Consider the following 26,010-nt stretch of genomic DNA (forward strand, 5'->3'; position numbering starts at 1 on the left):
TTATGATCAGTTAAATTCTATAGGAAGACGCGTTATATTTGATTATGCTAAAGGAAATTTTCATGCGATATGACATAATATTTTATTTCTATAGAATTTGCACTACAAGGTTTTTATAGGAATAGTTCCTATAAAATATGCTTCTATGAATCAAACAACTAGCGTTGGAAAAATTGTCATAGAATTACTCCTACACAACATAGTCCCTACAGTGACAATCAAATAACATCGAAATGCATGTTTCTTACATATTTCTACAACTTATATCCTTTTAACATTGTAACCAAGAAAGTGCACTTAGCAGTTCTAGGCTCTAATTTTTATTACCTAACTAGTAGAAGAGATAGGCCTACAAAAATAAACTAACTAGCGCATACCACATCAACTGAGTAGTACGGAACAATTGCAAGAAATACATTTTGTAGTACCTACAGTACCCCTCTCCAACCAAAAACTCTCAATTCTGAAGAATCTGCTGGTAATACTTGCCGTGGTTTTAGTAAAAAATTAGGAAAATTTTATTGAGGGAAATAGGGATGGAAACGGACCAGATTTTTTTCAAATAAATACGAATGTGAATTGGTATGTTGTTGAACAAATGTTGCTCGAATGCAGACGCATATAAAGATGTTTACTCAATTTGAAATGGATACAAGTAACAACATAATAGACTCGTATCTTATAGTGAGTTAACTGTCTAATAATATAATCCATAATACTTTAAAATTCAATCATAAAAAATAACATCTGACCACTTTATTAGTATTTTTGGTTAAATAATTGGCATTATGATAGAACTAATGAAATATGCTACCACAATTTTATTTGGATACGATATATCTATCTTTATATCCACATTTTGTTTAAAATTCAATATCACAATTAGTTGTGTATATGTAAAATGAATTTGGATATCGGAAATATTTTTGTACACCCACGCATGGGTGTGGGTGTTTTCGTCACCGTTCATTTATTTCTCGAGATTCGTATCCACCATGGTAGATGGAAATATTTTATTTCTCTCCTCTTTTTATCCGAATCTCAAAGCACAATGGACGACGGAAACAACCCACACCCATGCATGTCCATTCAGATTCAAATATTATCATAATCATTTTTAATTTTTAAATACGAAGATCAAATAATTTAAATTATCCACTATCAGTTTGCCCCTCTAAAACGAACGCTAGAAACTTAGAATTCGCATCCAAAAACTATGGCTCGGTCGCTCGGAGGCAGTACTAAACCGAGATCCGGTGAGTCAAACGTTTGCTGCGCGTGGCTTCCGCGCGAAGCGACTTTGATGAACGGATGAACCTGTCGCGGAGCCTCCCCATGCACCTATCCCCGGCCGGCGGCCAGCACGCCCTCCTCCGGCTGGTGGACTCCTGCTGCTCCCCGGCGCACCTCCCCGCCGTCCGCGCCGCGCATGCGCGCCTCCTCCTCCTCCAGGACCCCTCCTCCCACCCGTCCCCCGCCGTCGCTCGCGTCAAGCTCATCCAGGCCTACGCCGCCTGCTCCGCCCTCCCGGCGGCCCGCGCCGTGCTCGCGTCCTCCCCCGACCGCAGCAACGTGTTCTACAACGTCCTCCTCCGCGCGCTCACCAGGGCCGCCCTCCACCGCGACGCGCTCCTCCTCTTCGCCTCCATGCGGCCGCAGGGCGCCTCCTGCGCCCCCGACCACTACACCTACCCGCTCGCCCTCAAGTCCTGCGCCGCGTCGGGGAGCCTCCTGCTCGGCCTCCAGATCCACTCGTCCATCGCCAGGACCGGCCTCGACGCGAACCTCTTCGTGGCGCACTCCGCGATCAGCATGTACGCGCGGTGCGGCCGCCCGGACGACGCCTACCAGGTGTTCGGCGAAATGCCGCACCGGGATGTCGTTTCTTGGAACGCCATGATTTCCGGGTTCGCTCACGCGGGCTTGTTTGCCCGGGCCGTGGCGGTTCTCAGGGAGCTGGTGGGGCTGCAGTCTCCGAGGCCTGATGCTGGGACCATGGCGAGCATTCTGCCCGCCATGGGTGATGCCAAGACAAAGGATGTCGCGTTCCTGAGGGAAGTGTTTGACGAGATGAGGTTTAGAGGACTCATCGCTTGGAATGCGATGCTTTCCATCTATGCTTTCAATGAGCTGCATGTGAAGGCCGTTGAGCTGTTCACGAGGATGGAGAAGGACGGGGTTGAGCCAGATGCGGTGACACTAGCGACTGTTCTTCCTTCCTGTGGAGAGGTCTCGGCGTTTTCGCTGGGGAAGCGAATCCATGAGATTATCAAGAGGAAAAAGATGTGCCCTAATATGTTGCTTGAGAATGCTCTCATGGACATGTACGCCAACTGTGGATCCTTGAAGGATGCCAGGGAGGTATTTGATTCCATGAGTACACGGGATGTGGTATCATGGACTTCCATCATTTCTGCATATGGTACGCGTGGTCATGGGACAGAGGCCATCGACCTGTTCGAGAGCATGCAAGGACAAGGTCTGGAACCGGATTCCATTGCCTTTGTTTCTGTTCTTGCAGCATGTAGCCACGCTGGCCTTTTGGATGTTGGAAAGCGTTATTTTGAATGCATGACTAGCAGATATCGGATAACACCAAAAGTAGAGCACTATACTTGTATGGTGGACCTTCTTGGGCGTGCAGGAAGTATAAGCGAGGCATATGATTTCATCATGGCGATGCCTATCGAGCCAAATGAGAGAGTCTGGGGAGCCTTATTAGGAGCTTGTCGGATTCACTCGAATATGGACATTGGTTTGTTGGCAGCAGACAGTTTGTTCAGACTGGTACCCAAACAGTCGGGATACTATGTGCTATTATCGAATATTTATGCTAGGGCTGGGAGATGGGCTGATGTTAACTCAGTGAGAAGTGTCATGGCAAGCAAAGGTATCAAGAAATTGCGTGGTGGTAGCAATGTGGAGATAGGGGATCAGGTTCACACATTTCATGTTGGTGATAGATCTCATCCACAATCGGAAATGATATACGAGAAATTGGATGAGTTGTTAAGAAGGATCAGGGGAATGGGTTATAACCCAGAAGTTGAGGGCGCGCTTCATGATGTTGAAGAGGAAGACAAGGAGGGCCATCTTTCAGTGCACAGCGAAAAGTTGGCTATTGCATTTGTTCTGATAAACACTAGTCCAGGGACACCTATTAGGATAACACTGAATCTTAGAACATGTAGTGATTGCCATCATGCTGCAAAGCTCATCTCAAAAATCACAGATAGAGAGATTATCCTCAAAGACATCAATAGGTTCCACCATATTGTACAAGGAGTTTGCTCATGTGGAGACTACTGGTAACAAAGTATATGATTATCAAACGGTGCATTCGTAACTTCGGGTCGCATTGATTAACTAGGAAAACAAAAGCCTTGGTAGAAAGATTGAAATTTCTGTCTTTAACTTGTGTGGTTTCTGGGTTGACTGGGAGGGCAATTACATGTGCAAAATTTCTCACATAAATGTAACATACATGTGCTTTTCGTATCCGCTCCGTCATGCAGGATTGATCTTCCTTCTCATAGCAAGATGTATCAGGAACCACGCGAATCGGTTGTACAGCTTTGGCCTCTACTTGCAAGTCCGAGAGAACTTAACATATGTGATGCTGGAGTGTGAGTTTGCCGCAAGGACAAAATTACCGGGAAATTTATGAGCAGGTTTGAGATAAGTGCGCCTTCACTGGTGATTTGAAGGTTGGATGAGATGGCGTCTTTAATATTGCAATGTCAATTTCATTGCTGACTACGGCCTCTTCATCGATGGCGTGCTACATATAAGAGCTGTCGGAATGGCAAACTTGATATCTAAATCTACCAAATTATAGTTTTGATACCAATCCAGAGGCCTAATCATGGCCCTGATCCCAGCGTGTTGCTTCATCATGACCCGCTCTTGTCATGCCTAAGATAAGATAGCAAGTCAGTGTTATGTGTTTTAGCGCGTTTTTCCTCTGTTCCTTTTGGTGAACCACTGTATACCTTACGATGTCCTATCGTTGTTGCAGCTGGGTTGTGATATTGTAGCGTTTGGTGTGCTCCATGCTGATGTATCCCAGTTTGCTCTCTTTTCTTTTATTATCTGATAAACTTAGCTATTAGTGGAGTCAGGACATACGCTCTGTATATTTTTATCATGAAATCATTCTTTTCTTGGATTTTGTTCCAGATTCACTGAGGGCCTTCCATGAAGACATAAGTTTGGTACTGGCACAATCTGCTGACCAAAGGTAGCCATTGGTTGCATGTTTTCTCCATACACAGATATCCTATTTCCTCTTTATCTACTTGAAGAATTTGCTTCTGCTACTAGTTGCTTGTGTGGTGTGGAATACACTATTTCACTAGATAACATATAACAGTATAAGGCATTTGTTCGGATGATGTTATACGAAATTCTAATAGGATCCTTGGGTTAACATGTACACTTACCTTACTCAGTGAGCTGCAAGCTTGCTTAGATTGCAGAAGGCATCCAAATGACTTCAATTTCCTTGATGTTATTTTATACATTTTACTGTATTTATGAAGATTGAATACACTATTTCACCAGATAACAGCATAACACATTGTGCGGACGATGTCATACAAAATTCTAACCCAATTGCTAAAAAGTGCTTGGATGCTCCCTGTCAAACCGAGCACTCGCTCGTGAGCCGTTGGATTCGCTGTTGACGGACGGATTTCACGCGGCTCTGGCGACCGGAACCCACCTGGACGCGGACCGTTTCGCACCTGAAACCCGGACCATCCCCACTTGTTTTTTGTCTTCTTCTGTTGTCGATTCGGAGAGGCAGACACGCGACGTTTTCTCCTCCATTTTCTCTTCCTCTTCTCTCCATCGCGATCCCAAATCCCCTCTCGCGTTAGGGTATCTCGGTGCTGGTGGCGGAGCTCGGCGATCTCGTTCGCTGGCGGAGGCCGGCGATCTCGTTCGCTGGCGGAGCTCGGCGATCTCGGACGCTGGGAGTTTCGCCGTAGGGGACCGCGCGGTAGTGCGGCGAGCTCTGCGCCGGGGAGTGAGGCTTCCCCGTCGGTGTTCGGCGACGATTTTCGGCAGGGGGGGAGGAGGTCGTGTGCGTCGAGGTGTTCCATCTGTCGACGCGACCAGAGAGTGCGCGGCCACTCCATTAGCCAGTCGTCGAGATCCGCGGTGTTGAGCGCGGCGGTGGGGATCAACAAGGCGGGAGATCTAGGTGCGGTCGTCGGCGGGGTGCGAGGTCACCAAGTTTTCGGCGTTCCAGAGGTTTTTTCTAGCTTCATCCCCTGCTAATTTTTGCTTGTTGTTCGTACATTTTTTTGGAGCGAGCAATTCGATGCATAGGTAGTCCCCTGCAAAATTACTTTCGTGGGGACCAATTCGAGCCAATTCGAGCCAATCACGAACTAATTTTCGTGGTTGTTGAGGACCAATTCGAGCCAACGAATTAATTTCTCTTGAGGACTTTTGCTGGGGTAGCTGCTGGCGTATAGTTCTGGTGGTACTGCCCTTGATTTTTTGCTGTGCAACGCATGTGCCAAATCATATTTGTACAAGGTAGATGCAATGGTAGGCTTTTCGAGCAACGATAATGGTGCGTTAATTCATAACAAATCATGGTGCGTCGCTCGCGGAGGAGGTGGCCACCATGGCATTTCTACATCTTCATGTTTGTACATGTTCAAGCCAGCTGAGAGAGAACCAGTAATTTTTTGCTCTCGATGATGATGATGATGAGGCTGCAGAAATGGCACTACGTGAGGAGGAGTTCGAGCTGTAGATTTGTTTTTGTGTGCTGATGATACATGTTGATGGAGAATGCACCTCTACCTGTTCAATTTTTTTCTACTCCTTGTGATGTTTGATCATACTATACAGATGCAAATTTGCAGCTGAGACCAGGGGATAATTGGATCCTAATTGGATTGCTTGTGTTGCATACCAGGGAGAGATCAGTCACTGTTTTTTCATTACCTTCTGCTTCGTCTACGCTCACTTTGTTCTTTTTTCTGTATGGGCAAACAATTTCATTTGTATAGTCAGAACATTGATTAACATCTTGTTGATGCCTCATAATTTAAGGTCTAGTACAGAGCTTTTGGTGAAGAGACTTTTATGAGGATTACTAGTAGGGATGTGCAACTTAATATTAGTAGGTATACAACTTAGGAATTGTGGGGTATGCATCTTAGCACATTTGTGAATTTCACCATCTATAAAATACTAACTTAGCAGATTTTTTTGTGAGTGTACAATTTTATTGGGGTGCAAAATGCAACTTAGCTCATATGTGATCCAAGACAAAAGGTAGTTGACAAATCATGGTAGCCGATTTAGTACTAACTGTAGGCATCCTAGATGCATGGACTTTTCAAGTTCATATGTAGTTGTGTGCAACTTTACTATAGTTGTTTTTGTAGCCAACATAGTGGCAGTGATGTACAACTTAGACGTGGTGATATATATTTTTTTGGACAGTGGATGCAACTTAATCATAGTGTGGTGTACAATTTAACAATAGTGGGTATACAACTTAACAACACTGAGTATACAACTTAATTGCCTAATGCATTTTTTCTCTATTTCTACAGTGTCAAAAATTCTGAAATTATGAATAAGGATAATGATAAGCGGTCCCGACTACGGTTACCACAAGTTTCTGGAGTTGTCCGAGAAACAACTATCTCAACGACGAGCAGCTTTGCTCCACCAAATGTTTTCGCAGCCAGGAACTCTGTTGACCCATCCAGAAATGCAGCACCAAAGCCTGCAGCTGCCCGACGCTTTAAGGTAGTGAGTTTTTTGTACGGACTTTTCTCTTTTAATCTTGTACATTTTTTCTTTTTTCGTAATTCAATGTTTTTTTTGGGTTTCAACTAACATTCCTTCTGTTATGTTCAGCTTGGAAGGAATCGAGCTTCCCCTGCAAGGTTGTTTAAACTTAACAAGATACTTGTGGCAGCTCAGAAGGAACTCATTGAAGAATGGGGCTGGGGAGGAATGTTAAAGGTTGAAGCTAAAGAAATGCCCGTTGACCTGAGTATGTGGGTGCTTTCATGCTTCGATCCCATAAGAAGCGAGCTTGCCATTCCTGGTAGGGGGGCATCCCGAGTTACTGCTGACAGCTACACCAGGATTTTTGGGATCCGAAATGAAGGCATGCCTGTTTGTTATGAAATGGAAACGGAACCAATTAAGTTCATGAACGAAGAGTATGGAATAGAAAGTGGTTCAGCACCAGACTTTGTTGATTGGTGCAAAATGATATCAGACATGGGAGGTTCAGCGGATATGAAGTTCCTCCGTGCATATTTTGCGGGAGTAATCAGCTGTTTCATTAGCCCTACAACAAGTCCAACTATAAGTCCCGGATGTTACACCGGTTTATTTGATCTCAATCGGTTCCGCCGGTTAAACTTCGCACAGTTTGCAATTGATCAAATCATTGCTGAAGTAAAGAAGATGGGAGTGAAGAAGAAGTCTGTGTGTTGTTGCCTGCATCACCTAGTGGTAAACTTCAAAACCAAATTTCTTTTATTTTTTGGAACCACACTATAGTGTTTTCAGTATACCAACTTTTACCCTGAACCAAATCATGTTCTATCTGTTTTTGCAGATACTGTACCTCGATTCGTTGGTGGTTGATGAGCCTGTAGCAACTGATGAAGAGTGCCCCATTCGGGCTGCAGCATGGAACGATAGGCTCATACAAAATGTTATGCGCAAGGACTCTAAAGGCAATGGCGAGTTTGGGAAGCTTAGAGTAAGTGTTACGAACCAATGAACTTTTTTTTCGAGTTACTTTTTTTCGGGGTTTTTTGTGTGCCTTTTCTATCATATATACTTGTGTTTTTGACTAACACGGTGGTCTGTCTTTTTGTGTTTGCATGAAAAGTTGAAAGAAACAATTGGTGCAAGTTTAAGAGACTCTCTTTTTGTGGGAATGACCAGGGCGGAGGAATTTGTATCTTCAAAGTTGCCACGGAAATTTGCAAGCGAGGTATACATGTTGGACTATAGTTAATTTTTTTGCATCTCACGAGTGAACTTTTTACATGTTCTGGTGTCTAAGTTATCTACCATTAGGACTGACTTGGCTTTTTATTTTCTAAGTAGCGCATCATTTTTGTTCCAAAGGTGCATACATATAAGTAAGTTGTGCATTTTTTTTGTCACCGTTTTTTAATGGTTCCACATATAAGCCAAGTTGTATATTGAATAGAAGAAATTGGCTAGTTCCACATTTTACCTAAATCTGTTTTTGCATGTGATTTTTTTGTGTTGCTTCACACGTGTGCTAAGTTGCATACTCACTAATTCTAAGTTGCATACCCACTATGATTAACTTGTATCTACTGACTAATCTAGTTTCACCATGTCTTTTTTTAGTTTGTGGTACAGTAAGTTGAATTACATAGTAAAACCAAGTTGTTTCATATGCATTTTTACTAAGTTGCCTTGTATATGCAGAAGAAACGAAAAATTGCTGTAATTGTTGGGGAGCTGTGCACGGACATATCAAACGGGCTTGGCACCTTTGTCGAATCGTTTGCGAATTTAATGGATGAAGAGCAGGGAGGTAGCAGGAAGAGGCAACGGAATGACAAAGTTGTTCATGATGAGGATGTTTGCGACGACGAAGGTGTTGATGATAATAATGCAGAACGTGAATCTGAAGAAGATAGTGATGGCGAAGACGATGACGATGATGACACCAGGGAGGATGACGATGATGACACCGGGGAGGATGAAGACGATGACAACGGGGAAGATGAAGATGACCCGGATGGCGGGAATGACAACCATAGCACGATGCTTGGGGAAGATGAACAACACGAAGACCCGGCATCCAACTTGCATCCGCCTCCAAGAAGATCCGCTAGGCTAACACCTAAAAAACCCCATGATGGTCCATCTAGCAACCTCGGGAAGAGGGTTTGTGACAATGTAGATGATAACAACAGGGGAGATGAAGTTGATAACAACAGGGAAGTCGAAGATGATGCAGATGTCAGAAGTGACAACCATAACACTGGAGGTAGAGGGGAATATGAACAAGTTCAACACTCAGCTGATTACTCGCAACCGGCTCCAAGAAGATCTGCTAGGCTGACACCTCAGAAATCAAATGATGCACCATCTAGCAATCTCAAGAAGATGCCTTCTGACAATGAAACAAGTTCAGATGATTTGTCAATTCAGGGTCTTATTCAGAGTATTAGGAGGAGGGCTGAGCAAGAACGCTCAACACAGTTGCACACAAATCAAGAGCATGACAATGATGATGCACCAAATGTATCAGATTGCAGTCCATTTTCTGAACTACGAGAGTTGGTTGGCTCAGAGATAAGACATGAAATTGACATTCCTTACATAGAACCCCCTCAAATTTTCGACAAAGAGCCCCATTTGTATGCAAAGGAAGTGTTCATGAGTGTGATACAGAAGGATAAGCAGTCAACTCTGGAAAGCGACCCACCACTTACCACTTTTGGTAGTGATGAGGCAATACAAAAGCTCACAGCAGAGTGCTTTAATGTGCATAGATTGGATATCCAAGGTGCAGATCAGAAGCAAAAAAATTTCAGACAGAAGCAGGTGGTACATCGTGAACGTCCAGTTCAAAACCAAAAGAAAAGCAGGTTATCAGCTAATGATACTGGGAAGTCAACAATCCCAGTCACATTACAAACCGAACCAGGAGCAGTGAAAGTCAGCACAAATATCCCACATGGAACAACCAAATTGGCAAAGCAAAACAAGCATGTCACTGCAGTTCCTAATTATGGGGTTCAGGAAAATCCCCAAGTCATGTCTCATTGTGCAGTGCCATCAAGTAAGTTTTTTCAGTAACACACAAATCTATTAGCATACTTTTTCTTTTTTTCTTTTTTGCATCAGAACAATGCTTAACTTGCCTCAACACAAGGAACAAAGTTGTTTTTAAAAATGTTTTGCCTTGGTTTCTGGTTTTCCCAAAAACCAGTTTCTGGTTTTCCCAAAAGCAAAAATAATTTTGTCACTGCATGTGCAGATGCAAGACCAACAAGAGCAAATCCATTTCAGCCCACATCTTCCAGAGGAACTGAACATCAGCAAATCCCACAAGTCATGCCTCATTCCCGAGTGTCACCAACTAAAGTAATGAAAGCACCACAGAAACATGCACCACTGCCGCAGGGGATTCCAGCAAACAGAGAAGCTACATGCCCTACACGTAAAACCTGTCCACCTCCTGAACCAAAGATTACAAATCTTGATGAGGTCACGAGGAAACGCGCTATGTTGGCCAGAGCCCCGGATGCTCCGAGTTTCGATCTTGGTTTTGATAGCCCTGCAAAAATCGACACAAACACTCCATACTCATTTGGTATAACACCAGTTGACTTGGATGCTGAACGGTTTGGCGGCGAAGTAGATGATTGGGATGAAGCAACCTGGAAAGAAGCTTGTGAAGCCGTTGATAAGGTTGAAAAGGAGAAGAAGTATAAGGAACAACGAACTACCGACAACAGCACTGTCCTTACTGGTAGTGGGTTCAAGACTCCTGTAACTACGGTGAACAACATTGCATCCAGCTCTCAAGCAAAGGAAAGCACAACAGCCGCTGAGAGGCCAGAAGAGAAGCGACGCAGACTAATTAGGCAAGCTATTTGTCGATTATCACCATACATCACGTATGAAGATAGTAGCCTGTTCACATGTTCAGCAGAGGTCAAAGAGTTGTACAATGCAGTGATTGCCCATGGACGGAGATCTACGAGGGGCAAGGAAATTGACAAATCTCCAATAATTGTCAACTATGAAAAGTTTTTGTATCATTGAAAGAGCTTGCCAACTCAATGATGCCTTCGGTTTAGTGAGCAATACTGTAATGGAACTTGGAATCGAGTCCATCATGTTGAGGAAAGATAGGGATGTGAAGAAGATTGTTATGCCTTTGAGGGTTTCGGTACGAATCCATATTTTTTTGTGTTTTTTTGATCTACTTTTTACGTACTTTTTGTCTGTACCATGTGTATATTCATAATCACATGCTTTTTATTTTACTATCTGCGACATCTACTCAAAGATTTGAAAAAGAATGGGAAGGAGTTGAAAAAACACTTCAGACAAGACTCTGCACACCTTGACGGGAAAGACTCTGTAAGTTTAGTTTTTCTATACCACGATTAACTTGATTTTCCTTACAGTGGCACTTAAGTTGTCTTAGTTTAGACGCGACAATTTTTCCTGGCCTATCTTGTGTTCCCTAACTAACCAACATGGATTTATCAAAAACAATTTTTAAGTCGCATTTAGCGACTAAAACAAATTTTTTGATTTACAAGACATGCACAAGTTGGATACTTAAGTTGCATTAGTGACTCAGTAAACTAGGATTCACAAGCATGATCAACTTGTATTTAGCAAAACATTTTTCGCAATTACAACTATGATTAAATTGTACACCACTAGGTGATATCCAATCATGTTTAGACGCGACAATTTTTTACGGCCTATCTTACGTGTTCCTTAGCTAACCAACATGGATTTATCAAAAACAAATTTTAAGTCACATTTAGTGACTAGAACAAACTTTTTGATTACAAGACATGCACAAGTTGCATACTTAAGTTGCATTAGTGACTCAGTAAACTTGGATTCACACGCATGCTCAACTTGTATTTAGCAAACATTTTTTCGATAAACTTGTATATTCGATAAACTTGTATTTTAGCAAAACATTTTTCTTAGGTTGAATACTTTTGTTTTTAGAGAAAACATGCTCAAGTTGGGTGTACTTTGTGCATTGCCCTGGATCTGTAAACAGCTACCATGAAACTGCAACTAGCTCGATGAAGTATTCTAGGTAACCTTTAGCAGTTTGCTAGGGGGGGGCAGTGCCATGTATATGGCATCCTTTCCAGCAATGTTCAGACATTTTCAGAAATTGTCACAATGTTCGTACAAGAAAAACACACTTCACTATGATGGATCTGCACTAAGCAGATTTTTTTGTTAACTGTATGTAAAATGGTCAACATGCCTGCACGGCGACCTGGGCCAAGCTAACATAGTTGATTTTTGTGAACTTACTCCTTCTTGGATTGCTTAAGAAATAAATTCCAAAATGTCTATTTTTTGTTCATATAGTAAATCCTTTTTTGTGCCAATGGTCTGCATGCTAATTTACCCTTTTACCTCTAATAAAATGTAGGTGATGTTGCCGATAATTGAAGACTTGGTACTGACGCGAGATGAGCCGGTGAACCACTATTGGTTATTCGTCATCAACATTAGGGATAGGAGATTTGAGGTGCTTTGGATTCACTTAGATCTTTGTACGATAGAAAATTAGCTCAAAATGTCGAGGACATCCTTTCAGCTATTCACACATTGTGGGACCGAGTATTATGCAAATTCACCGGTTAAGCTCAGTAGATTCGAAGGCCCCGAAGACATAAAGCCACCAAAGCAAGGGACCAAGTGAGTTCAGTTGGGAAATATATATGTACTGACATTTTGTGTTTTTTCCAAACATGTAGTAAGTTGTACAGAGGTTTTGTTTTCTACATGTATTTTTTCCTAACTTGATTTCTACACATGCACTAACTTGATTTCTACACATGCACAAGTTGCATACTTAAGTTGCATTAGTGACTCAGCTAACTTGTTTTCTACACATGCACTAACTTCATCCCCCATTCAAGCTAACTTTGATTCCCAAAAGATGTACAAGTTGTTTGACATTTTTCAAAGCTAATTTGATTTCTACACATGCACTAACTTGATTTCCCATTCAAGCTAACTTTTGATTCCCAAAAGATGTACAAGTTGTTTTGACATTTCAAAGCTAATTTGATTTCTACACATGTACTAACTTCATCCCCCATTCAAACTAACTTTGATTCCCAAATTAGTACAAGTTGTTTGACTTTCAAAGCTAATTTGATTTCTACACATGTACTAACTTCATCCCCCATTCAAACTAACTAAAATATGTAGTAAGTTTTGTACAGATGTACTGACTTTTTTTGTTTCTTAGTTGTTTATCCATTCAAACTAACTTGGTTTTTTCAATCATGTGCAAGTTGTTTCCTCCATTCATGTTTAGTTGATTATCCCACTTGTCCAAGTTGTTTCCTCATTCAAGCCTAACTTGGTTCTTACACCCACTGCAGCACGGAGTGTGGCATCTGCACCTTGTTCAATGCGAGAACATTGGAATGGCAGGAAGTTGCCAAACTACTCAGCCTCTCATATCCCAATCATAAGGAAGAAGATGACACATACATGGGTTACATCTGTCAAGAATCTTGTGAAATGGAAAGCAATTATAATGAAGAAGAAATGAGGTAAAGTTCTTGGATTAAAGCTAGCATCGTATCTAGTACAGCTTTTTTCCGTTTCCCACCCAGACATCCATGTAATTTGCTCCAGCAACAAATTTATGTTCATACTTATATAAAATAAAAAGCAAATTACAATATATTGACGACAACACATCATGACTTCATTTTCTCTAGATCTTCTTTTCCTGGCTTTTCATGCCTTCCATGGCTTTCATGGTTGTCTGTCCTTATTGCCCAACGCAGCAGTACACGTCGCAGTGTTATGACCAGGCTGACCACACACACCGCACAAACTCATTTTTTTTGGCTGCAACTCAATACCTGAGGGTATTCGACTTTTCTTGCGCCCTTTAGTACTAGATCTAGGAGGATTGAGAATAACGAAAGGTTCATCTCTGGGCGCAACCACACCACCAGATGGTTGTTCCGAAGATGCCCCTTGCACTGACGCTTGCTTGTTCGCACTACCTTGATGTTGAGGTGCAAGGGGGCAGCAGTTGCGGCAAAGAGGACGTATGTTATGTCTGTTTACCTGAGAACTTTGTACTCGGGGAAGGACCCACATGGACACCTTGAGGCGATGCATAAGTTTGTTCCACAGGGATTTGCTGGCTGCTTCCCGTTGGTTGTGTCTGCTGTCCCGTAGGAGCTGAAGTGTCAAACCAGTTACTACCAGTAGCCTTTGCTCGTTTACTGGTACTAGTTTTTGGCAAAGACGATGCATTTCTTGATTGACGAGTAGTGGGAGCTGAAGGTGCTGCACGCTTCGCATTAGATGTTGCTGGTTCTTTGAAGGACAGGAGGGACCAATGTCTCCTGCTGCACATTAGAAGTTGCTTTACGAGCAGTAGGAGCCGAAGGTCTTGCGTGCTTCACATTGGGAGCTGCTGCTTGCTGCTGGGCATGAGGAACCGATGTATCCTGCTGAGCATTAGAACTTGATGTAGGTTGCGGTTCACTAGGACCTGCTGTTTGCTGATGTGCATTAGGTCTAGGTGTAGGTTGTGGGGCATTACGGCTAGCTGTATGCTGATGTGCATTAGCTCCAGGTGTATGATGCGGGGCACTAGGATCGATGTATGCTTGATGCGCGAAGTAGATACTTGTTGGTTGTCTTTGCATTTGTAGATGTATTGCTTTTAGCCTTTTTCCTCCGTACTTTCTTCAATTGCACAAACTCAGCCTTCATCTCCCTAATGTGTCTGCGAGCAATAGCTGCTGCTTGTTCAGTTTCACTGCCCAGTTTAGCAACCTGTACAAATGATGTACATAAATTTGCATAACGCAACTACGTAGCGACTGTTCGGCATCAACTCATCCAACGCAGGACCGGTAGGCATTGTGACACTTTCAGCTGCAAGTTGAGTCCACCTCTTTGTGATGTATCTCTACGGTATCCTATCAATGCCTATGTGTGTGAACACCTTTAAGACGTGACAGACAAAGCAAACCGTCGCGCTGAAACTTGCGGCGATCCACAGTTGTAGCTGTTTTCACCACTTGCATTTACCATGTAGCTTCTTTCCCCGTATGGGTAGCACCTCTCACTGTTAGGAACCAAATAATACATGTTTGGTGCAAGAACCTGCACATTGTACCTACCAATGAGTTCAAACTCAACTTTGAATCTGTGGTAGATATCCCTTGTATAGACTGTAAGCGCATGCTTCTCAATCGGGAAAGTTGATTGTGGCACTACCTCAAGCTGTTACGTCACCGTAGTCATTGTTCCCCTCAACTCCTAAAATTTTCCGCTGAATTTTCTCATATTGCTGCACAAAATGCTTAATTGAGTTGTGAGGATGAATATACCGCTTCGACACGGCGTTGAACCCCTCACTTCTCTGTGTTGGTTGCAAGAAGGGGAAGAAGCGATCTTTGAAGTAACATGGAACCCATGTGTGGGCATTTTTCTTTAACCAATCAAATGTTTCATTTCTGCCAACTCCCACTTCAGAACCATTTCTTGCCAACGGGCTTCAAACTCTTCTACGGTCCAACTCTCATCAACACATGAGTTGAATTCCTCTCGCCAAACACTGGACGCCTTCCTAAGAAAGAACCAAGTTTCTCATTAGCTTTCTTCATTATATGCCAGCGACAGTTTCGATGCCAGCTTACTGGGAAAATAGCTTTTATCGCAGACCTCATAGCCCAGTCCTGATCTGTGATTATGTTCGACGGCTGCCTGCCATGCATTGCTTTAAGGAAAGTGCGGAAAAGCCACTCAAAACTTTCTTGTTTCTCATCTCGAATCAAACCACAACCCAGCATGAATGACTGTCCATGTCTGTTTATCCCGACGAAGGGGGCAAAAGGCATGCTGAAGCGATTTGTCAAGAAGGTTGTGTCAAAAGACACGCAATCATGATAGGATTCTTGATAAGCTTTCCTCGCAACACTGTCGACCCAGAATATGTGTTCAACTCTGTTCTCATCGTCCAACGAGAAATCATAGAAGAAATCTGGGTCTTTACGCTTCAAGTCCTTGAAATAGTCAAGTGTCTCACTTATGTCATATTCCTTGTTCTCACTCCTGAATTCTGACCTCAAGTTTGATATCGTTTTAGGGCCATATGGGACAAAAGCATCTTCACCATAAAATTCAGACATAATCTCCATCATGCGCCCTGCCATTTTTTTTTTTGCAAATGAAAAATAAAGCAAAATGTCAGTTAACCTATGATACATGTAACAAACCTTCCTTAATAGCAATAGGGAAATCAACTTTTTTGTGTTTTTAGGCAATACATCTTGTTTTTCAACATACTGCCATTATATGAATTTTGCTAGTTAAAGCACGCTGATGGGAGCAAAAAATTTGCATCCTGCTACTGTACACACTTACTAATTTGAACACTTGTGAAGCAATAAGTTGCACAGTAATTTTTACTTACATTTTTCCTAAACTTGTTTCATAAAGATGCTCAAGTAGCGAACTAAGTTGGATAACTAAGTTGGTTTTGCCAAAAGATAACTAACTTGGATCCTAAGCATGTATATTTTGGATTCGCATTAACTTAAGCATGTTCTTTTGTTTGGTAACCCAAGTTTTTTTAAAATCCAACTTTGTTGATTCGATAAATCAACTTAAGCAATTTTGCTAATCCAAGTTAGGGTGACTACGGAACACAAGTATTTTTGTTTAAATTGCATACCCATTGTTTTGTTAAGTTGCTTTCTTGAATCAACAAACTTGGAAACACCGAGTTGATGTGTGCAAGCTTGCTGTTCTCACTAACTGCTGTTCTCACTAACTTAAGCAACTTAAACAAATTGGACAATCCAAGTTGGTTAACTAAAGAACACAAGTTAGGTACAGCAAAAAAACAACTTAAGTGCAATTTTACATATTTTCAAGAGGTGCATTCCTACTAGTTCAAAACAATTATTTGCAAAATGCTGACTACTTTTTAGAAACATGAAATGGGAAAGAAAAAATGGTTTGGTTTTTATGGTCAAACCTGTTTGCAAATTGCAATTGTGTAGGCATCTTAGGAACTCTCTCTCATCTGGTGGAATACCCCTGTGTGATCTCAAGTATTTTGTGAGGGATGGCTTGTCAACCATGGCGTGGTTATGCTCTTTAATAAAATAGGTCACCTCCCACTTGTTGTTTATTAGCTTCACAAACATTCTAGCACGACAACTCGTCTGCTTGATAGTTTCTCTCTTGCGCTTAACCGCTAATCTACTAGAACTTCTTTTTGATGGTCCAGACTTTGTCATCTTCATCATGTCCTTCTGAATTTTCTTCATCCATACATCTTGGGCTCACTTCTTCAATAATGTTCATCCTTTCCCTACTGCAACTCTTCATCTGTTTTAGGTTTGCGGAATTTGTTGCATACAAGCTGCTTGCTTCTCCGGTGTGCACTGTATGTCCGTTCCTTTGGGATGTGTGAGACTTAGCGAGAAACCCAATTTCGTTGCATAAGCATTATAATGCACTCTTCTTGCTTCGACGGTATCAAACCGCATACCAATAAATGGTTCTGTTGGGGTGGAAAGAACTTCATGCATGCCAGCTATGTCATCTTCACCATCTTCGAACTACGGATAAGTGGTAGATTACGTAGGCATTGTAGTAGTCGGGTTCTTTGTTGTTCCCAACATTGTGTGAAGCTGAATTGGTATGCGGGCCTCTATTACTTGTTGTCATTTGAACCACCACCAACTTCCGGTCGCTGCCTATTGGGTGCGGAGATTCTTCAACCATCTCCGGTGGCGGAGCTTGAGTGCAAAACGGAGGATCCATGTCAATGTCATCATCTTCGTTGGATCGGCATTCAGATCGATTCCTGACATCTGTTAAAATGAAAAAGCTCGTTAGTTTTTTTGAACCAAACCAACTAAATGAACAACTACTTCAAACCTAGCATGTTTCGGTTTTCTCATGTTATTTTTTTTGGGCCTATCATGTTTTCAATGCCAGAAGTAGCTTATATACAAAACCCTGGAACTACCTAAACATACTGATTTTCATTTTTTAAAGTTTCCTTTTTTATCTGTTTACTTTCCAAACTGACAAGTTCATTTTTGCATTTTAACTATGCAGGTTTTAATCAAAATGATCAAGTAGTGGCAAAGAGGCATCAGCATATCAAATGGCGGAAAGGAAAAATCATTCTGCAGTACTGTATCGCTACGCCTTTTATGTTTCGGAGAAAACAAAAACACATCTAGTTGTTTTTATGTGGAATGTTGTTTTCCGAATGACCACTACTAGTTGGCAGTTTTATTTTTTCCCTGACCAAGACCTGGTGTTTTTGTCTACCTTTTGTCCTTCCTTTTTTCTCCAAACCATACTATCTACTATGATGTCTAGTATCTTTTTGTTTATACTATGATGTTACTACGCAAATGAAAACTATGGTTATATACGTACCACGAGTATGCTTTTCTCTCTCCCATTACTTTTTGCGTCACAGTTCATCTGTTTTTATGTCACAGTTCATCTGTTTTTAAATCAACCTAGTGTGGGGTAAAAAGTATCCCAGCATGATGCTTTTGTAGTTTGATATCAGCCTAGAAATATGATGGAAAAGTAAAACTAGGTTATATCTGCAAGTGTTCATGGATAATACCACATTTTGGTGGGGTAGAACAGAAACCAACTTTCATGAAACCAACTATGATGTCTGCAAATTGTTGGGTACAACAGAAAAAGCCAAGTTTTTGTATGTTTGATCTTGGTTTTCCAAACCATGTCTACAGATTTTTCATGAAAAAATATGTTCTTTTATGTTTTTCCTAGCCATATCTGTGCAGATGTCCATGAAAAGCTAGATCTTTTTCCTAGCCATATCTGTGCAGATTACCATGAAAAGCTAGATCTTTTAGTACAGAATACAAGAAGACAAACATATATCTGCTGTTTGATTTTGTGTTTTGACCATGTATCTGCTGTTGTTCATCATATATACAAGTAAATTTTTCTGCTGCTGAAAATAGACAAGGAGATCTGGAGATCTGGGAGAGATGTGTTCATGTTGCTGAAAATAGACAAGGAGGAGATTAGGGATTACCTTTTCTGCTGTGATGTGTTCTTTTAGCTGATGTGCGGTTGCTGCGAACTATCTTGGATCCATGGGAGTTCTCTGTAGAAGATACTGGAGGAGGAAGAAGTAGATGCGGAGGAGGAAGAAGGAGTTAGGGCAGGAGCAAAGCTAGTTTCTTGGTCCGGACGTACGGGGTCGAATTTTGTGTGGTGCTGTACACCCGTTGGAGGGTGGTACGGATATAGCATTGGTCCTCTTCCTTTTTTTACTTGCTTTTTTGTCTTGTCCTTTTTCTTTGTTGTACGTACGTGCTTGTTGTGCTGGAGATAGCCAAACTAGCACCGGATGCTGGCCCAAGCCACCCAGCACTCGGATGCTGGCCCAAGCCACCCAGCACTCGGATGCTGGGCCGGACCACCTAGCACTCGGATGCTGGGCCGGACCAACCAGCACCGGATGCTGGCTAGCCACGTCCAAATTCTAATAGGATCCTTGAGGTAACATTTATAGTTACCTTGCTCAGTGAGCTGCAAGCATGCTTAGATTGCAGGATGCATCTAAATTACTTCAGTTTCTTTGATGTTACTTTATACATTTTACTGTATCTATGAAGATTTATTACATGATTCTGCACCCATAGAAGAATAGAGTGTTCCAAGTATTTTAGCAAGAAAACCCCTCTGATTCTATTCTGTACCGTCTACATTTCCCAACTTATCTTTTATTTCATGATCTTCAACATTTTGCAGGTAATATGGACAGGCTATTGACTCTTCTTCAACCAATGTGGGTACACTTGTTTTACAAGTAAAGACAATTTATATCAGTACGGCAATTCTTGCTGCAAGAAGTCCTTTCTTTCTCAAGGTAGTTCTGATAACCTTGCAAATGCATTTGTTCTATTGTCAGTTCACGATTGCTAATAAGGCTTCATGTTTCTTAGCTTTTCTCAAATGGCACGAAAGAGTCTGATCGGATGCATCCAACACTTAGGATTGCTGATTTAGGTATGTGATAACTCAATTGCAACATTCTTCATCTCTGATAACTTTTTGTAACTTGCTATTATGACTGCCATACTATTTCCAAAATCTCTCAAAATAAAAAACATAATTGTTCATAGCAAATAAATGCCCACGTTTCGAGTTTGTACCACTCCTTTTTGCATGTGACAAAGAAATTGTTTCTTCTCACATATATAGCTTTTCTCAATACTGCAGGTTAATAGTGAAATTTGAATAATCACTTACTTTCACTTTTTTGTTTAGTTTATTATTGAATTATTTTCTTAGTCCTTATGCTGTTTTGCTTTGTTTTCGCTCTACTTGGAACAGAGGAATCCCTTATGGAGCTTTTTAGCTTTATGTACAGTGGAAAGTTGACAGCAACTGATCCCATTCTTCTGCTCGACATCTTGATGGCTGCTGATAAGTTTGAGGTTCTTTCTTGCATGAGGCACTGCAGTCAGTTGCTCACAAGCTTGCCTATGACAACAGAATCTGCACTGCTTTACCCAGAGCATCCATACTCCATTTCAATGGCTGCTGAAGTTCAGGCATTGACAGATGCAGCCAAGGAATTCCTTGCCAATAAATACAGGGATTTAGCTGAGTGAGTCATCTCTATTTGATGCATTCACCTTTTCTTTACTGAAAGAAGTGCATACGTTGTTGTCACACTATCATGTATGAAGTGCACTCAGGGCATGTCTGTCTCATTTCAGGTTTGAAGATGAAATGATGAACTTACCACTTGCTGGTATCGAAGCCATCTTCGGAAGTAGTGACCAACAGGTGGAATCTAAAAATTCCATATTTGACTTCTTGTTCGAGTGGTCATGTGCGTGGTACCCAAAGTTGGAGGACAGACATAAGATCTTGAGTTCTCGCTTAACTTCCGCTGGTGCGCTTCAGTCATGTCTTATAGGACACTGCGGGATATTCTAACATGCACTGATAACTATGCAGACCTTGAGCAAGTAGCTAAGTGTATCACTGAGGTGCTTATGTACAGAGCTTACCCAGCATACCAGCAAGGTCCTCTTGCAGCCGATGCAACAACCCGTTGACAATTTGCAGAGCGTGCTTACAAGGCCAAACCTGTGAAAGTGGTTGCGTTTGATCGACCTAGCCCACTGGTTATAGTGTACTTGGATCTAAAGTGTGATGAATGCTCTGGACTCTTCCTGTCAGATTGCACCCATTCTATGTTGCGTTGCAGGGCATGGATTTCGTCTCGTGGCAGCCTGCAAAATGCATGAGGACAATAACTTTTACTGCTTTGACCTTTACTTGCAGATGGACTGGGACCTGAAGTGCTCAAAGTGTGTCACATCAGACTATGAGTTTGCTGCAAGAAGAAAACCGTCAGGGAAATTTGCCAGCCTGTTTAAAGATGCGTACACCTTTGACGATGGATGGGGCATGGATGCGGTGATCTTTTTGAGACTCCATGGTCAATTTTTTTTAGGGGGATGGAGGGGGACTCCATGGTCGATGTTAATTGCTGATGACAGCCTCTTCATCGATGGTGTGCTTCATCTGAGAGCTGCTGCGACAGTGGTGGGGCAACTGGAATTACAGACTTGATGATATGATATCTCACTCAGCAGAGTTAGGTGGTGTGTGCAGTATCAGCCACTTCAGTAGGATTTCAGTTATGTCCTCTGAGTTTGTTGGTTTACTGGGAATGTTGGCAGCAGGGAGTTTTTGTTACTTTTCGCTTCTGCCTGCGGTCCGTTAGTTTTGTGTCTGCTGGAAATTTGCCTCCTGAATGATGCAAGGAATTGATTTTTTTCGATAAAGATGCAAGGAATTGATGGAGGCTCTTACATTGAAAGTTAGCTATGCTGTTGTGGATTTCGGCCCTGCAAGCAACACAGTGAACTGCAGCTGCATGAAGCTTGAATCCCTAGGAGGCATTATATAGTGTAGCTGAACCCTGAAGCTTTTGATTTAGATCAAATGCTGTACAGTATTGTTAGCGTGCTTTATTATGTACTTGGATAAGATACAATCATAAAATACACATGGTCGCATGTTGACTACGAAATTCCTAACTCTTGTATATTTTTGCGGTGTGTAAACCTAACAAGTGTTTCATCCTACAATCAATAACCTGAAACTTCTTGTAGCTCAATTCAGTAGCTGCTCATCACCTTAGCTTCAGCCATTAGCAGTTCATACTGATTCATGATTTGGTTTCACCATATTGAAGGGTTTTGCCCGGCAATCAAATCTAAAAACTGGGTTTGGGTTCAGTTTCGTGTCTGTGGAAGCCTAACAGGCTACGTTTTCTAGATCGCCTATCAACTGAATTTCCCATTATTTCAGGCTTTCGGTGACTGCGCATCATTTGCATTCACTGTGTGGCTCATAGGGTAATTAAAAGGGCAGAAACATGGTCTTGCATTCCGCGTTAGCGTTTACCAGTTTTCTTTTTGACCCATTATGGATAGTTACTGAATCAGGAGAGTACAACATACTAGAGTGTTTATACTAAACCCAAATCTCTGACTTTAAAGAAAAAAAATCAGTATTAGAGATTTTACATGTCAAATTAGATTAAGGGCCAATGACCCTCTATAAATATAATGTTCAACAATTTTACGTTTTATTCAAGGTCTGCCAATTTGTAGATCATTTTTTTCTTCGTTAACACGATTTAGCGATCACACATCCAAATAACATAGGCGGACAATGGACCAAAAATTTCTATATAACACAAAAAATACTCAAGTTGTAACAAGTTTTTTCACTCTTTTATATCAGCTTCACATGTAACATTCAACTGCGAGTATCTCTCATTTTATTCTGTCAGATGAATCGATGATTCCAAATGGTTTATAGTTCACCGTTGTATCCTGAACAGTTTTTTGAGCTTAGGGGTGAAATTTGTACCAAATCAGAGGCAATGGTTGTAAAGTGAACTTTGGTTCCGGGTAAAAAAAAAGTGAACTTTGGGACAAGTTCGGGGAGGGAGGGGGTGAGGTTGACCTCTAAATATGTCAGGAAAAATCACATACCACTAATCGTGCGGATAGCCAATATCCCTCCCATGCTCGAATTCCGTAAGAGTGTGAGGACACCGTGCGGCTCATAGGAATAGGGTGCAGAATGCCAGATTTAAACTTCTACTCCACGTACACGTTCACCAGTTTTTAGAATTCTCAATTCGCCATGGATAATTATGAATCATGAGAGTGCCCATACTTAGAGTGTTTAAACTAAATTCAAATCTCTAATTTTAAAGAAAATAGTCAATACCAGAAGTCCTAAATTTTAAATTAGATTGGAGCCAACTATCCTCTGCATATACAATCTTCAACAATTTAGCGTTCTATTCAAGGTCGGCTGTTTCTCTTCAAGTGTTTGAATAAAACTATTTGGCGATCACATGTCTAATAATAACATGGGGGGACACTGGACCTGAATTACTATGCAACACTGTAAATATTCAAGTTGTACGTAACAAATTCATTCGCTTGTTTATCTCTCGCCTACCTGTAACATTCAACTGAGTACTTTTGTCAGGTGCATCATCCAAATGACCATTTAACTGGAGCACATGGTTGTACAGGCTTGAAAAGTTCTTTTGCACACACACATTTATATATAGGATACACTGCTTCCTGCTGTGTTCACTACAAATCTTCTCCAAACAATGATCTTTGCTCTTCCTCTGCAACATGTAGTGGAAATGCGTGCATTCGGAAATCGGAAGGCCGTGGGGAATGGGTGGCATCCAGAAATACATCTTTTGCAGAAGACATCTAACTGGTGCTTCATCTGTTCACGTGTCGAGCATGAGGGCCTAAGAAAGGAAAGAAATACACGCGACTTTCATTTGGTGGCTACAAAACGACTCAGGAATAGAACTCAGGAGTGTGAATAGATAGAACATGGGTGCATGTGAACCCACTTTTTGAAAAGTGCCATTTGTGATGTAAAAATATGTTTTAAAAATCGAAACACAAAATGATTCCAAAGGTGATCTCAAACATGTGCTCTGGACATGAGTTTCGTGACGAAAAAACCTTTTATTTTGCCTCGGCAAAAAAGTGAAATTTTGCAGGGCTATATAGCAGATATGTGACGTATTTTGTCTTTTTTAGATTCTGAAATTAAAAAGTGGTTTCTCCGCGAAAACTTTCTACGCACACATGGAACATGCGTACGTACCCCGTTATTTTTATTTCAGAATTTTTTAACATTTGAAAAATGCATTTCCCACCTGGGTTCACGTGCACCCAGGTTCAACTCAAACTTTTCCCTCAGGAATAGGGCTACTTTGAGGTAACAGCAAATGTACGGTGAACTTCAAAATCAGGTGTACCCAACAGTGGCACGCTGGCTCTTCTAGCAGAAGTTTTAGTTGATCTCACCCTCTAGCACTTCATCTTCTTCCTCTAGCCAAGAGATGGAGGAACATAGTGTAGCTCTCTGTGAGTTCATATAGTACAGACAATCAGGAGTAGGGGTGTTACCTCCTCACGAGGTCCCCTAACCTGGGTATAGCGTGTGTCTTTGTGTGTGTTTCTTCTCCATCTCCCCCTCATCCGGATCCCTCGGTGTATATTTGACCCTAAGATAAGCCTACCTAGTTCACCATGACATACGATACCTCCGCGAAATGGAGGAAGGGAAGTGAAAGGGTTAGATGGTAGCCTAGAGGAGGGGTTTGAATATGTGACTAACATTTTTTTATTATTTTTCCAATTTTATGGCTTGACAAAAAAAATTACTCATTTTGTCCCGGAGTATATTGCAGATTTTTTTAGATTCACATGTATCTATATATGCACCAAAATGCGTTTAGATATGCAACTAGATGAACAACCAATATGAAAAGAATACACAAAGCAAGAAAACGTTTGCCCGATGCGGTGGCCTTGAAGCGGCAACCGAAACCTTTACAAACAATGTTGGGGGCAATCTTCACAATTCAACTGAAGGTATCCAACATGACAATGAAGTTTGCACCACCAATATTTACCTTCGTGGATGACCTCTTCCGTATAGGGTTTCAAGAACCCACGAGTAACAAGTTCCACATAGGAATAGAGGGGGAACAAATTCCTTTGGTGAAACTGTACCCCCACCCCCCCACCCCCGCCCACTCAAAAAAAACCATAGAAGGGCATGGAGATATGATCGCTATGGTGAGAGATCTAGTGACATTAAGCTCAACAAGATAACAATAACAATTGTGGAGATAGAGTAGAAGATAGTGTAAACACATTGGGTACTAGAGTTTCACAAAACCAAAACTTAAGCTGGGCACACGAGTCAGGTGCCTCCTAGTAGAAGAGATAGTTCTCTTCGGTGTTATCCTGAAAAACAGAGTGTTCTTAAGCAGACCAACTAAAATTTTATAAAAATAACTTAGCCAGATTTAGTTTGAAAATCAAACTTTAATAAATAAACTCTGAAAAATCTAGTAATATGTACTACATGTACTGACTAAATTACGAAACTATTAACTCATTTTCCTGTGCATTTTTAATTTTTTTTGCAGTTTTGTAAAATTCCGCAAAATATTATTTTAAATTTTATATAAAAGGTCCAAAAGAAAATCATCTTGTCCAAACTATCTAGTGAGTAAACCCTTGTTCCTAACTATTTTTAAGATCTCGTAGTTTTTATAAATTCTGGCAAAAATTTTAATCAAAGTTTTAACGTTTATAAGATATATACAAAAATATGTTATCACAATCCAAGGTCACGGTTATTTCAGTTTTTTTTTTTGAACGTTTGAATTGCAGCCAGTTTTGAATAAACTAGAGAACCCTCCCCTGCCATGTTGCACCTGGTTTGTTGGAACAGACTATCACAAACACTTTCAAATTGACAAAATTGCACCATTTAGGTTCTTTGGAACACGATATGTAGAATAAGTTGGTTTGCTGAAAATGAATCCTTGTGTTGTATGTTTTGTGGTTTTGTAAAATTTGCTCGGAAAAAAATCATATATTAATGAATAGGTCCATATCAACTTATGGTCCTTGAAGGTGGACTATACTCCCAAATGAGTCCCAACATTTATGATCCATCAAAATCGGTAGCAGTTTGTTTTTGCTTAATTTTACACATAGATAATAGGTTTTGCCTTTAAGAAACCTGTATATTTGTTGGTTTTGTCATCCACACTTTTCCTTCACTGGTGGAAAAAGGGCCAATAGTCGC

The 26,010-nt window shown here is 41.3% G+C and overlaps 1 protein-coding gene and 1 pseudogene across 3 annotated transcripts; both read left to right on the plus strand.

Moving 5' to 3' along the window:
• The first annotated feature begins 1,311 nt into the window (after positions 1-1,311).
• Positions 1,312-19,784, plus strand: LOC124701914 (putative pentatricopeptide repeat-containing protein At3g49142). 3 transcript variants are annotated; one of them, XM_047234012.1, is made up of 5 exons: positions 1,312-3,932; positions 4,019-4,060; positions 4,180-4,240; positions 19,576-19,693; positions 19,770-19,784. In XM_047234012.1, the coding sequence occupies exon 1, from the start codon at positions 1,312-1,314 to the stop codon at positions 3,310-3,312; it is 2,001 nt and encodes a 666-aa protein (XP_047089968.1). In that variant the 3' UTR covers positions 3,313-3,932; positions 4,019-4,060; positions 4,180-4,240; positions 19,576-19,693; positions 19,770-19,784. The 3 variants fall into 3 exon arrangements, with proteins under 3 accessions (XP_047089968.1, XP_047089969.1, XP_047089970.1); XM_047234013.1 differs by lacking the exon at positions 4,019-4,060; XM_047234014.1 differs by lacking the exon at positions 4,019-4,060 and having other exon boundaries at positions 1,312-3,707.
• Positions 19,785-19,792: 8 nt separating this feature from the next.
• On the plus strand, positions 19,793-21,939 carry LOC124701915 (annotated as a pseudogene).
• Positions 21,940-26,010: the final 4,071 nt, after the last annotated feature.

Source organism: Lolium rigidum, chromosome 3 (assembly GCF_022539505.1).
Source record: "Lolium rigidum isolate FL_2022 chromosome 3, APGP_CSIRO_Lrig_0.1, whole genome shotgun sequence".
NCBI classification, from domain to species: domain Eukaryota; kingdom Viridiplantae; phylum Streptophyta; class Magnoliopsida; order Poales; family Poaceae; genus Lolium; species Lolium rigidum.

Excerpts from the sequence above, each read along its gene's own strand:
- LOC124701914 (XM_047234012.1), top strand. The coding sequence starts at position 1,312 with ATGAACCTGTCGCGGAGCCTCCCCATGCACCTATCCCCGGCCGGCGGC.